This window comes from Mobula birostris, chromosome 11 (assembly GCF_030028105.1).
Source record: "Mobula birostris isolate sMobBir1 chromosome 11, sMobBir1.hap1, whole genome shotgun sequence".
In the NCBI taxonomy this organism is placed as follows: Eukaryota; Metazoa; Chordata; class Chondrichthyes; order Myliobatiformes; family Myliobatidae; genus Mobula; species Mobula birostris.
Window position 1 is genome coordinate 89,642,324 of NC_092380.1, and position 15,123 is coordinate 89,657,446.

The 15,123-nt window shown below is 42.5% G+C and overlaps 1 protein-coding gene across 3 annotated transcripts in view; it reads left to right on the top strand.

Moving 5' to 3' along the window:
- The window catches only part of lrp4 (low density lipoprotein receptor-related protein 4), a 452,403-nt gene that overhangs the window by 337,013 nt on the left and 100,267 nt on the right, over positions 1-15,123 (top strand). For 2 of the 3 annotated variants that reach the window (XM_072272686.1, XM_072272688.1), the window contains exons 7-10: positions 7,313-7,432; positions 7,557-7,682; positions 9,537-9,662; positions 10,160-10,294. In XM_072272686.1, the coding sequence (XP_072128787.1) occupies positions 7,313-7,432; positions 7,557-7,682; positions 9,537-9,662; positions 10,160-10,294 (507 nt within the window). The remainder of the gene's footprint in view (positions 1-7,312; positions 7,433-7,556; positions 7,683-9,536; positions 9,663-10,159; positions 10,295-15,123) is intronic. The other variant, XM_072272689.1, reaches the window with a different exon arrangement.

Genomic DNA, 15,123 nt, shown 5'->3' on the forward strand with positions numbered 1-15,123 from the left:
AAGTGCAAAATTTGAGTCGCAGAGATTGAACATCTCTGCTCGATGTTTGGATGTTATAATTCAATCCCTGAGGTAACAAGCATAGATCAGAATGTCACTGACAGTTTGGTAAGATGTAGAAGGTTGAAACTAATGATGTGGAGACAGGAGACGGAATCCCTGATGGAAGGGAAAGGGATCAAAATAAATTTATTGTTGTAGTATGTGTATTTCTCCATTGTTACTTGGTTTTTGAGGCATTGTTCAAAGTGAAGAGAGGATGGATCTTGTAAATGTAATGTTCAACCTTTGTGAGCAGCATTGGAGAAAGTACATTCAGTGTATGGTACATTGCGTTTTTGGAGGGAAATGAATATTACAGTTCCAATAATCAGCTGGGAAAAATATGTCTGATCTATTGCTGAATTTCACTTGGGTAATCAGGCAGCAGAGTGGACTCAGGATTGAGATTGGAAGAAATACAGAGTTTTGTCCTGACGGGGTTTATTCTTACGCTGTACCTATTTATTATGTCTCTGAGGAGCAGTGCTGTTTAAATGAGGATTTAATCTTTGCAGAGGAAGCCCATTACATAAGATCCCAGTAGGAAATTGAGGAAGGAAATGCAGGCTACAATCCAGAGGGTGGATGTAAATTATTTTAGACGTAATGGAAGGGGAGGGTTAAGGTGTCGAATTTACAATCAAACATGATGCCAGTCAAGAATCTGAAAAACATCAAACTTGGTTTAATATCAAACATTAAACTTGTTTTGCGAAAAAATGTACCGTTAAGATGATTTAAAAGTTACGATTATTTATAAATATATAGATAAAAAAAGGAAACTGGCAAATGGCCAACTAAGTTTAATTGGTAGATTAAACAGTAAATTAATTGGTCAACTACGGGATTTTGCTATTTTCAAAATTGATATTATATTTTCTGGCAAGTGTGGCTTGGGACAGGCTGTTTTCTGGCAAAAATGTACCTATTAAGCAGGAGGCCTTCGGAATTGAAATTTTGAGAGTACAAAGCTTGTATGTGCTTGTCAGAATAAAACATAAAGATAAAAGGTGTAGTGGACCTTGGTTTTCAAGAGAGATTGAGGCCCTGGCTAAAAAGAAAAGAACTGTATAGCAGGTATAGATAGGTAGGACCAAATAACATGCGTGTGGATGATAAGAAATGCAAGAGAATACTTAAGGAAGAGATCAGGAAGGCTAAAAGAAGGCATTCTGCAGATATGTTAAGAGCAAAAGGATTACAAGGGACAAAATTGGTTCTCTGGAAGATCAGACTGTAATTCATGTGTGGAGCCAGAAGAGATAGAGAAGGTCTTAAATAAAAGTTTTGCATCTGTATTTACTCAGGAGACAGACACAGAGTCTATAGAAGTGAGGCAAAGAGGCATCAACTTCATGGACCTTATGCAGATTACAGAGGAGGAGGTACTTGCTGCCCTGAGGCAGATTAGGATGGATAAATCCCCAGGGCCTGACAAGATGTTCCCTCAGATCCCGCGGGAGGCAAGTGCAGAAATTGCCAGAGCACTAGCAGAGATAATTAAATCATCCTTAGTGACAGGTGAGTTACTAGAGGATTGGAGGATAGCTAATGTTGTTCCGCTGTTCAAGAAAGGATCTAAAAATAATCTGGGAAATTATAGGCTAGTGAGCTTGACATCAGTAATGAGGAAAGCTATTGGAAGGTGTACTGAGCGACTGGATATCCAGGTATTTGGATAGACATGGACTGATTAAGGATAGTCAGCATGGTCTCGTGCATGGTAGGTCATGTCTTTCAAGGAAGTTACTTGGAAGGTTGATGAAAGCAAGGCAGTGGACAATTTCCTGTATGGAATTCCGCAAGGCATTTGACAACGTCCTGCATGGGAGGTTGGTCAAGAAGGTTCAGTCATTTGGCATTCAAGATGAAGTAGTAAATTGGGTTAGACATTGGCTTTGTGGGAGAAGCCAGAGAGTTGTAGTAGATGGTTGCCTCGCTGACTGGAGGCCTGGGTCTAGCAGAGTGCCACAGGGATCAGTGATGGATCTGCTTTTGTTGGTCATCTATAGTAATGATCTGGATGTTAATGTGGTTAACTGAATCAGCAGATTTGCAGATGACACCAGTTTTGGGGGTGTAGCAGGATCTGGACCAGCTGGAAAAATGGAATTTAATGCAGACAAGTGTGAGGTGTTGCACTTTGGCAGGACCAACCAGGGTAGGTCTTACACAGTGAAGAGAAGGGTGCCAAAGAGTGTGATAGGTCAGACAGATCTGGGATTACAGATCCATAATTCATTGAAAATGGTGTCACAGGTAGATAGGGTTGTAAAGAAGGCTTTTGGCCTTCATAAATCAAAGTATTGAGTACTGGAGATGGGATGTTATGTTGAAGTTGTACAAGACATTGGTGAGGCCTAATTTTGGAGTATTTTGTGGAGTTTTGGTCACCTACCTACAGGAATGATGTAAATAAGGTTGAAAGTGTACAGAGAAAATTTACAAGGATGTTGTCGGGCATGGAGAGCCTGAGTTATAAGGAGAGATTGAATAGGTTGGGACTTTATTTCTTGGAAAGTAGAAGAGGGAGGGGAGATTTGATAGCGGTATACAAAATTATGAGGGGTATAGATAGGGTAAATGTAAGCAGGCTTTCTCCGCTGAGGTTGGGTGGGAGCAAAGGTGATGAACTGAGAGCTTGGATACATACATGGAATTATGATGTAGTGGCCATGACAGAGACTTGGCTGGCACCAGGGCAGGAATGGATTCTCAATATTCCTGGATTTCAGTGCTTTAAAAGGGATAAAGAGGGAGGAAAAAGGGGAGGAGGGGTGGCATTACTGGTCAGGGATACTATTACAGCTACAGAAATGGTGGATAATGTAGCAGGATCCTCTTTTGAGTCAATATGGGTGGAAGTCAGGAACAGGAAGGGAGCAGTTACTCTACTGGGGGTATTCTATAGGCCCCCTGGTAGCAGCAGAGATACAGAGGAGCAGATTGGGAGGCAGATTTTGGAAAGGTGCAAAAATAACAGGGTTGTTATCATGGGTGACTTTAACTTCCCTAATATTGATTGGCACCTGATTAGTTCCAAGGGTTTAGATGGGGCAGAATTTGTTAAGTGTGTCCAGGATGGATTCCTGTCACAGTATGTGGACAGGCCGACCAGGGGGAATGCCATACTAGATCTAGTACTAGATAATGAACCGGGTCAGGTCACAGATCTCACAGGTCACACATCTGGGGGACAGTGACCACCGCTCCCTGGCCTTCATAATTATCATGGAAAAGGATAGAATCAAAGAGGACAGGAAAATTTTTAGTTGGGGAAAGGCAAATTATGAGGCTATAAGGCTAGAACTTGCGGGTGTGAATTGGGATGATGTTTTTGCAGGGAAATGTACTATGGACATGTGGTCGATGTTTAGAGATCTCTTGCGGGATGTAAGGGATAAATTTGTCCCGGTGAGGAAGATAAAGAATGGTAGAGTGAAGGAACCATGGGTGACAAGTGAGGTGGAAAATCTAGTTAGGTGGAAGAAGGCAGCATACGTGAGGTTTAGGAAGCAAGGATCAGATGGGTCTATTGAGGAATATAGGGAAGCAAGAAAGGGGCTTAAGAAGGGGCTGAGAAGAGCAAGAAGGGGACATGAGAAGGCCTTGGCAAGTAGGGTAAAGGAAAACCCCAAGGCATTCTTCAATTATGTGAAGAAAAGGTGACAGGAGTGAAGGTAGGACTGATTAGAGATAAAGGTGGGAAGATGTGCCTGGAGGCTGTGGAAGTGAACGAGGTCCTCAATGAATACTTCTCTTCGGTATTCACCAATGAGAGGGAACTTGATGATGGTGAGGACAATATGAGTGAGGTTGATGTTCTGGAGCATGCTGATATTAAGGGAGAGGAGGTGTTGGAGTTGTTAAAATACATTAGGACAGATAAGTCCCCGGGGCCTGACGGAATATTCCCCTGGCTGCTCCACGAGGCGAGAGAAGAGATTGCTGAGCCTCTGGCTAGGATCTTTATGTCCTCGTTGTCCACAGGAATGGTACCGGAGGATTGGAGGGAGGCGAATGTTGTTCCCTTGTTCAAAAAAGGTAATAGGGATAGTCCGGGTAATTATAGACCAGTGAACCTTATGCCTGTGGTGGGAAAGCTGTTGGAAAAGCTTCTTAGAGATAGGATCTATAGGCATTTAGAGAATCATGGTCTGATCAGGGACAGTCAACATGGCTTTGTGAAGGGCAGATCGTGTCTAACAAGCCTGATAGAGTTCTTTGAGGAGGTGACCAGGCATATAGATGAGGGTAGTGTAGTGGATGTGATCTATATGGATTTTAGTAAGGCATTTGACAAGGTTCCACACGGTAGGCTTATTCAGAAAGTTAGAAGACATGGGATCCAGGGAAGTTTGGCCAGGTGGATTCAGAATTGGCTTGCCTGCAGAAGGCGGAGGGTGGTGGTGGTGGAGGGAGTACATTCAGATTGGAGGAGTGGTGTCCCACAAGGATCTGTTCTGGGACCTCTACTTTTCGTGATTTTTATTAACGACCTGGATGTGGGGGTAGAAGGGTGGGTTGGCAAGTTTGCAGACGACACAAAGGTTGGTGGTGTTGTAGATAGTGTAGAGGATTGTCAAAGGTTGCAGAGAGCCATTGACAGGATGCAGAAGTGGGCTGAGAAGTGGCAGATGGAGTTCAACCCGGAGAAGTGTGAGGTGGTACACTTTGGAAGGACAAACTCCAAGGCAGAGTACAAAGTGAATGGCAGGATACTTGGTAGTGTGGAGGAGCAGAGGGGTCTCGGGATACATGTCCACAGATCCCTGAAAGTTGCCTCACAGGTGGATAGGGTAGTTAAGAAAGCTTATGGGGTATTAGCTTTCATAAGTCGAGGGATAGAGTTTACGAGTCGCGATGTAATGATGCAGCTCTATAAAACTCTGGTTAGGCCACACTTGGAATATTGTGTCCAGTTCTGGTCACCTCACTATAGGAAGGATGTGGAAGCATTGGAAAGGGTACAGAGGAGATTTACCAGGATGCTGCCTGGTTTAGAATGTATGGATTATGATCAGAGATTAAGGGAGCTAGGGCTTTACTCTTTGGAGAGAAGGAGGATGAGAGGAGACATGATAGAGGTGTACAAGATAATAAGAGGAATAGATAGAGTGGATAGCCAGCACCTCTTCCCCAGGGCACCACTGCTCAATACAAGAGGACATGACTTTAAGGTAAGAGGTGGGAAGTTCAAGGGGGATATTAGAGGAAGGTTTTTTACTCAGAGAGTGGTTGGTGCGTGGAATGCACTGCCTGAGTCAGTGGTGGAGGCAGATACACTAGTGAAGTTTAAGAGACTACTAGACAGGTATATGGAGGAATCTAAGGTGAGGGCTTATATGGGAGGCAGGGTTTGAGGGTCAGCACAACATTGTGGGCCGAAGGGCCTGTACTGTGCTGTACTATTCTATGTTCTATGTTCAATCAGAGGACATAGTTTAAGGGTGAGCAGTGAGAAGTTTAAGGGGAACATGAGGGGAAACTTCTTCACTCAGAGGGTTGCGAGAGCTTGAAATGAGCTGCCAAGACAAGTGGTACATGACAGCTCAATTCCAAAGTTTAAGGGAAGTTTGGATCGGTACCTGGATGGTAGTGGAATGGAGGACTGTGGTGCCAGTGCAGGTCAATGGAAGTAAGCAGTTTAAATGGGAAGGCACTGAATAGAGGGGCCGAATCCTTCCTGTGCTATACTTTTCTATGACTCTCTGACTCTATTAATAGGCACTATTGCCCTCAAGTGTAATCCTATGTAAAAGAACTGAAATAATTTCAATGTGTACTTAGCAAGGTTGAGCCTTCCTTTGGAAAACAAAAGCTCCAGAAGTTTACTGTATGTCTGTAGCAAAGGAATAAATATTTCAGGAGACACACTAATTCCTTCTAATGCACTTCATTGACTTAACAAGGATGCTTGTAGTTAGGAGGCAATTTTTCCAGGTAGCTTTTGCTTGATTACTGATGCTTTAACTTTGCTTCAGTGGAGATAGATCACAGGTTGTGCTTAGCTGTAATCTCAATAGGGAAGCTCACTGGCATCCAATTGAAAGTCTAATGTGAATAATATTTATTGTAGGGTGATGCCTGAAGGCTAACACTGTGCAAGATGCTTTTCTTTGAAGTGCTGTAAAGAAGTAGAGAAAGGACAATAGACAATGATGTTCTATTAGACTGTTAACAGGCTGAGATCCTAACTTTTGGACCTTGCAGCGTCTGGCAGCTTTATTTCTCAAGGAGGACAATGAGGGTGCTTTAAAATTCCAGAGGCTGACAAAATTTAATGTGAACTGTGTTTTCAGAACATGAATTAGCATCAGAACTAGGTTTATTATCATTGACATATAGAACACAGAACATCATAGCACCATACAGGCTCTTCGGCCCACAATGCTGTGCTGGCCTTTTAACCTATCCTCAGATCGATTTAATCCTTTCCACCCACATAGCACTTCATTTTTCTATCATCCATGCCTATCCCCGAATGCCCCCCCGATGTGAACTTTGTTCTTTGCGACAGGAGTACAATGTAATGCATAAAAATTACAAGTTACAGCAGCAACTATATATAAGGTAAGTAGATCGTGCAAAAAGAGAGCAAATCGGTAAGGGAATGATAAAAAGTTCCGGAACCATTCATAAATCTGATAGCAGAGGGCAGGGGAAAGAATCTGTTCCTGAAACATTGAGTGTGTGCCTTGAAGCTCCTGTACCTCCTCTCTGATGGTAGTAATGAGAAGAGGACCTGTCCTGGGTGGTGAGGATCCTTAATTATGGATTTAACAATTGGTAGGAAAAGGAGAATTTGTTGAATAGGCAGGCAGAAATAACTTCTCGCAGCCACTCTTTGTTTGCTAACAGCCTTCAGAAAGTGTGTGTAGAAGCAATCAAACTAAAGGAGTTAGTTAAAATGAGTATCCGTTTCATTTTAACCTCTACATTACTCACTATGAGCCTCTAGCGATAGAGGTTCAGAAGTACATCTGAGCATTCCAGTTGTATATATTGGATATGGTAATTTTTCTAAAAGCAGTACTGCAGGAATATCATCCCACACTTACCTCTGCAATTGTAAAACAGGAGACTTCAATTTCATACTTAATGAAATAGTCTGATTGTGATCTCATTAAAATTATTTTCCAAAAATATTGTTGATAGGATTAAAGAAAAAGTCATTTGTAGGCCTGTTGTATGGGATATTACTTTTAAAATGGAAGCTTCTACCTCCTGACAAGTACAAATTTATTTATTTTTTTGTTATTCCCCACAGCTTCCCATCACCCCTGTCGGTCCGGAGAGTTCCTTTGTAATAGCGGGCTCTGCATTAATGCTGGCTGGAGATGTGATGGCGATTTTGACTGTGATGATCAGTCCGATGAGAAAAACTGCAGTAAGTTTATTAAACAGCTTTTTTCTCCCTCAAAGAAAATGCTTACAAGAAGCAATTACCCCGAGTGACCAATATTGTTTTGCTGGCACTTTAACCAGATATGATGTGTTTTGTTCTTGTGCAGCTGCCTCGCAGTGTACAGCAGACCAGTTTCGCTGCAAGTCGGGCCGCTGTATACGCTTGTCGTGGCGATGTGATAGAGAGGACGATTGCTCTGACAACAGTGATGAAGAAAACTGTGAGAAGACAGGTGAGGAAAAGTCTTTTTAGGTCATGTTGATGAAACCTGCATTGGAACCTGAACATACTAGTCGTGGGCCAGTCATTATTGTAGCCAATCTTCCAATTTATGGTGCCTCAACATAGTCTCTGGCATAGAAACAGAGGCGAACCCAACCAACACACATCCTTTTTATAATGATCATGTACTAATCTCATTTTATTATCCTGATGTTCCCTTTAACTCCTCCTAGACTGTATTTCTCACCTACACACTAAGGTTAACTTACTGTGGTCAGCTAGTTTACCAAAGTTCAAAGTAAATGTTATTATTAAAGTAGATATACATCACCACATACAATCCTGAGATTCTTTTTCTTGTGGGCATACTCAAGAAATCTGTGGAATAGTAACTATAACAGAACCAATGAAATATCAACTAGAGTGCAGAAGGCAACAAACTGTGCAAATATAAATAAATAGCAGTAAGTAACGAGAATGTGAAATAACAAGCGAAACAGTCCTTAAAGTGAAATCATTGGTTGTGGAAACACCTCAATGGATGGGCAAGTGAGTGTAGTTATCCCCTTTTGTTCGGGAACCTGATGATTGTGCGGTAATGACTGTTTTTGAACCTGGTGGTGTGAGTCCTGAGGCTCTTGTACCTTCTACTTGATGGCAGCAGTGAGAAAAGAGCATGGCCTGAGTAGTGAAGATCCCTGAAGATGGAGGCTGCTTTCTTATGACAGTGTTTCATGTGGATTTGCTTAATGGTTGGGAGTGCTTTACCCATGATGTACTGGGCCAAGTCCACTACCTTTTGTAGGATTTTCTGTTCTGGAGGACTTAATCAACCTCCATGTCCTCAGGATGTGGAAGAAACAGAAGGCTGGAAGAAACTAATGATCATGGGGGGAAAAGTGCAAACTCCACTGGATGCCAGAATTGAAACTGGATCACTGGAACTGTGAGATAGCAACTCTATTAGCTGTACTACTGTGGACAGTTGACAAATCCCTAAATGTTAAGCTGTCCACCACATGTTGCCTAGTCACTCATTGAAAACACCCTTGGCACGTTATTGCCTTTCATTCGTGTCTGTCCATTTGTGCCAGGGGTCCTTCTATTGGTAGTTGCAGGACAGTGCATTACTTGTCGAATAGTAACCGCAGAATTGGCAGAGGGTAACCCAGGGCCACGATGTGGGTGCTTCTGCAGTAGCCAAGGGCAACAGTTGATATATGATATATACAAGCAATGTGTAAGGCTCTGATTTATCTATTTATGTATACACACGTCAGTTCCTCCCTCCAGGTCAGCTAGCATTACCAGGATGGTGGTTAGAGGTGCAAAGGTCAACCCTTTGTGATGACTGCAAGTAAAATTTGAAGCGGGTAGTTTTAGCTCCCGTGAGCTTAGTCATTTTAATGCTTCAAAGTTCAGAGTAAATTAATTATCAAAGTACAGATATGTCACCATATACAACCCTGAGATTCATTTTCTTGCTAGCACACTCAATAAATCTGTAACCGAAACAATGAACAACTGCGCAAACCTGAGTGTTCAACCCGTGTGCAAAGGACAACAAACTGCAAATACCAAAAGAAAGAAGTAATAATAATGAATGAATAAGCAATAAATATTGAGAACATGAGATGAAGAGTCCTTGAAAGTGAGTCCATAGGTTGGGGAAACAGTCCTGATATTTTATGATTCCAGCAGAGTCCTCATGGCACAAATTTGCCAAAAAAGATTTGCTTGATTTTCAAATAATTTTAAATAGAAACACAATAATTATATGCATGTTATCGTGGTTTTCTGATGGAACTCCGGTGAGCATCAGAAGGTTACTCTACATGGGCTAATTCCTGCACTTTTGTTGCAGAAACACCGCAGTGTGCTCCCGATCAGTTCACATGTGGCAATGGCCGGTGCATTGGTCAACGGAAAGTCTGCAACGGGGCAAATGATTGTGAAGACGGTAGTGACGAAAACCCACACCAGAACTGTCGTAAGTCTGAACCTAATGATCACGCATCTGGCAAATGCCAACAGCATAGTTTTAAAACTTTATCAATTTTGTTTTGTACGGAATGCTGTTTCATCTGTCATAATCTCTGCTTGGGATGGAACTGAGCTATCAGCAAAAAGTAATTGAAGTCAGATGGTTTTATGAAGATAAATACTTGGTTGCTGTTTCTTTACCATCGATTGCTGCTTTTCCTGGCTGTTTCTGAGCACAGTTCACTGGGCGGGAGGATGGACAAGGGCCTTATCCTCTGCTACTGGAACATGCTGTGAGAAGATGGGGAAAGTTGGCTCCAGCCGAACGTTTTGCCCAACACTCTCTTGGAATTCAGTAATCACTCAACAAATTCAGTTTTAGAATAAAAAGGCATGCAATAATTGGTTACAGATAGGTTGTGATGCATAATGCCAACGCTGCTTGCCACGTGGCACGAGACTGAAGTTATGATGCATGAGAACCAACAATGTGATCTAAATTAGGTGAGCAATCTGAGGAGGAAAGCTGCAACGTAAACAATGGTGGATGCGGGCACAAGTGTCAGCAGGTTCGAGGCATCGTCCAATGCACGTGTCACACGGGCTATCGATTAATGGAGAATGGAAAATCGTGCCAAGGTAGGAAGGCCTAATCATAACACTTACCTATGAGTGTATCAAAAATTCAGAATTTTCTTGAAAATGAACCTCACCGGACTTGTGGGGTGGGGTTTGTGGTGATAAGTTGATGTAATCAAGCAAGAATTCACTTTTCAAGCATTATGGTAATTATCTGTGCAAATGTGATTGGATAATATTTTAAGTTCTTTACAGATTTTGTGTTGTATTTGCACTCTGGAGGACAATGTGCTGAAGTCTGCTTCAGTGTACTCCTCAAAGACATTCATTTTGTTTTGCATACCCTTCCCCCATCCTTCCTTCTACCAAGACTAACTTGTATTTCTCTGTCCTTCCCAGTTCTGAGGAAGAGTCGCAGACCGTAAACCTTGCCTGTTTCTCTTTTCACAGTAGCTTTCTGACCTGCTGAGTGATTCCAGTATTTTTTGTTCTTGTTTCCCTGTACTCCTGTTATCAGATTAATGGGAAATTGGTAGCAACAATATGTCAGATGCCCAATGTCATCACATGACCTTGATCAAACAAAGCAGACAGGGGGTTGTAAAACTTATTGACTCAGATCAAAGGAAAATCAGAGAGGTGAGGCTGACTTTATGATAAGTGCACAATGTGTGTTTAGTAACTTGAGCAGCCCAGAGGTGCTGAACTGTCTAGTTCATTGGGTTGAATTGGCATTGAGTAAACCATACTGATAATCCAAATGATGAGTCATCGGTTTGGTTTCCTAAACACCAATTCACAAACATGCTTGATCACATCAGTTAAGTTGCTTACCAATTTACTTATCAGTTTAGCATAACTTTCCTCTGGTTCAAGTGGCAGTGTTTAATTAGTAGAAAGCAGAATTGTGTACATTTAAGAAAAGGAGCTAGAAATCTGGCTACCTATTTATTAAGTGCCCATTCAGCTTGGTGTTTGTCAGGATATCATTAAATGTGAGCAGGCGTTTTACAGAATAATTAAGGTTGGCACTATTAGCTATTGGTTCTATTATTATGGGTATAAAGGTCTATGGTTTGGTGCAGATCCATGGGGCTAGGCAAAGTTCGAGCCTCAGCTGAGCCAGCGTGTTGTGTCCTTGAGCAAGGCACTTAACCACAAATTGCCTCTACACATTTATAGCCCAGCGGTGGCGGTTGGTGCAGTATGGACAAGACAAAAATAATAGCCTGGCATGGCCTAGATGGGCTGAAGGGCCTGATTCCATACTGCAGTGCTCTATGGCCGTGTAACTACTCAGGTCCATACAACAGGTGCTGTCAGAATCAGTCACGTTGTGAGAAGCAGATCTAAAGGCTTGTACAATTGTTTTTATCCATTGCTGTAGTTCAGGAAGTTTCAGGAGAAGCAGGTATCCATCTAAATGATAAAGTAGTAGTTGGACTCAAACTTCTGTGAAATGTATGAAGTGTGTATGTGGCCTCCGTTGGTCGTGGTCGACCATGGGTACTACGTCTCTGGTAGTAGGCTGGAGTGGCCTCTCCAGGGCACAAGCCAGGGCAGAGTTGATATGGAGATCCGTCTGTTGCCCATGCAGTGGGACCCCCCTCTCCATGCTGATGACAGGCCCAAAGGAACGACGGAAGTCGATACAGTTTGGTGCGAGCAGCATCACAGGAGTTGCCGTGCCGGTGCTGGGAACAGCAGTCAGCCGCCTTCGGAACTCCGACTCTGGCGTTTTCCTCGGGGTTTACTCCCAAAGCCTTTCCCGTGAGGGGGTATAGCCGCAAGGCAGCGGAGGTTTGAAATCGGAGTTTTCCCTCTCCGAGAAGAGCTACCATCCGTGGTTAACGAGCTCCATCTGCCCAGAGCAACTGGTTTTAAGGCACCAGTGGCCCGCCTTTGCCCCTTCTCCTGTCAGTGAGAACAGCTCCGCCGGGCATAAGAACTATGCCACGCGTGAAGACCAGGAGTTGGACTTGGTTGTCAGAGGCTGTTTGAGACGCACGCCATGAAGAGCATTTGTTTAGCAGTGGGAGCTCGTCCCCACTACCACCCTTCGGCTATAACCACCTTTATATGAAGATATCCAAAAAATTCTTAACATCAAGAAGATCAATCTCCCAATGTCAATGCTCATAATCACCTTTAGTAGTATCTAGATTCACTTACTTTTGATGATCTTCACTATGACAAAAAGAATCAAAAGATTGGCACAACAGGCCCCTCACTTCATTATCGGTATGGCTTCTTGCCCTGGAATATGTTGAGCATCCTGTGAATTCTGCAGAGATGTTTCAGTATGTTCTGTCATTTACAGATGTTGCCAGGATTGGCTGTCTTGAGGTTGATCTGTGGGTCGCTGCCATGTGGCCCATGTGCTCAATTTCCTGGAATTGGCCTCATACGAGGTATGAAGTCCCTGAGGCAAATAATATATATCTATTTATTTAGAGACACAGGCCCTTTTCGCCCATTGAGCCTGCACCACCCAATTACACCTTTGCAACTAATCTATATGTTTTTGGAATGTGGGAGGAAACTGGAGCACCTGGAGAAAGCCCAGATGGTCATGGGGAGAAGCTCTTTACAGGCAGCAGTGGGATAGAACCAGGTTGCTGGTACTGTCATAGCATTGTGCTAACCATTGCGCTACCGTATGAGCTCTGAAATATCCATGGAAACATCCACTGTTTGTAAAACTTAGCAAAATGGTGAAGCATAAACTGGTGAACAGTTGTTGCTGGGATTAGAAAAGCTACGGAACAGCGAACGACTTTGTGCCGAGTATCAGATGTGTTATGGGAGAAACTATGTCTGATGGGCTATGGGAAATGGATTTCTTTACCCAATATGTTTCTGTTTAAACACCAGTAGCAATGGATGCTCTGTAGGGTGAGAGGTGTGGAAAAGACAGAAAATATCTCCAGGCATAAGGCGGGCAGATGCTTTTGTGCATACTACACTCTGCCACAGTCGGCCCTCCTCCAGCTAACTCAAGGCTGTTACAGTTTGAGTGAAGCCACTGACTGGCTTTTGTGGATTTGCTCGATTGCCAGATGTCCATGATAAGCCCTAGTAAGGATTAGAAAATTTGCAGACGAAATGCAAGTTTTTGGATAGAGAGAAAGCATCTGAGGCTATATTAGGAGCTAAAAGACGACAGAGAGAAGATGTGTTGCCGGTAGTAAATAGTAGGGCACTAAGAAATGTTAATGAACAAAGGAACATTGGGATTCAAACTATTATTCTCTAAAAATGATAATGCAAGTAGACAGGAAGATGAAGAAGGTATGTGACATGCTTGCCTTCATACTGTAGTTGGAACATAGACTATAACAGTTGGGATGCTTTATTGAAAATTTATATAATACAAGCTAGACTGCACTTTATGTGTTATGAACAGTTCTGACAACCCACTACAGGAAGGATATGGCTGTACTGGAGAAAGTGCAGAGGAGGTTAGCAGGATTGCTGTCTGGATTGGAGGATTTAAATGTAGAGGATGGATAGGCTAGATCTGTTTTCCCCGCAGCAAAGGAGGTTGAAGGTGATATTTTTTAAAAAAATATAGGAAATGTTGATGAGGTAGATCTTTTTCCATGGCAAAAAAACAAAAGCATAGGTTTAAAGTGAGTGTAAGGAGTGTTAAAGCAGTTTCAGGGGGATTTTCTTTACACAGAGAGTGGTTGGTATATAGGACTTACTCACAGATGAGATGGTGGTGTCAGATACAGTCATAATGTTTGATACAGTTGGACAGGCACTTAAGTAGGCAGGGCATGAAAGGATACAGATCTCCTGTGGGCAGATGGCATTAGTATGGGTGGGCAGTAAGTTCAGCATGGTGAAGTAGGCCACAGGACCATTTCTATGCTGTGCGACTATGATTAGCCAGGAACAACACACTGTTGCTGGTAAAGATACCACATGGAGTGAAATTGTGCAGCCTCCATTCAATGTTATACAGCAATAGAACAGGAAGGCTGCTCTCTGCATCTGAAGGGCTGTTAGATTCATGCAATAAATACCAGCTTTGTCAGTGATGACCACCTACATAAAAATGTAAATGAAATTGTTGGTTTGATTTTGCAGTTTAAGATCACTTGGCCTTAATTTGGTGTTGTTTTGCATTTGGTTTCACTTAGGAGGAGCAAAAAAAAAATCACAAAGATGGCTGATTTTCATAGGGAATAAAAATCACTGCATGCAGATGTGTGTTGTTGGATTTTGGCTAAAGGCCATTTTTATGTCAGTCTGGAGGAGCTGAGTTCCAGCTGTGCTTTGCCACATCTGAGCTTAGATTGCTTGTGAATGACAGTGTGAGTGATTGTCTCGTTAACATGAATTGACCTGAACATACTTTATTTACTCCCTTTTACGGTATACAGAATATTACTGGGTGGGGATACTGTATGCAGTTCAGGCTTGTTATTTATTACAAGTATTGGTGGCAGAAAAATTAATAATCTCAAATTATCTGCAGGTCGGGCAGAATCAGTGGAGGGAGAAAAAGTGTTATTGTTTCGGGGCATTGATCTTTCGCCAGAATTGGAGAAAGTGAGAAAAGAAGTGTGTTTTAAATTGCAGAGAGGAGGAGGAGTGGAGAGAACAGACAGCGTATCTGTCAGATTGAAAGCAAGGTTACCCAGATGACACATACGCTGTCAAAGCAATCTCAGAGATTGTGATGGATATTTGTAAATCGCATCTAATCTATCAATTGAGGGGAATGAGTACAACAGGGGGTACCAGTCATTAATCTGGGATGACGAAATGTAAAAGACAGCAGTTACTGAAAATGTGAAATAAAAGTGAGGCTAGAAATATTCAACAGATCAGATTGCATCTGTGTGGAGCAACAAAACGCAGGTAAATCAACTCTCAAT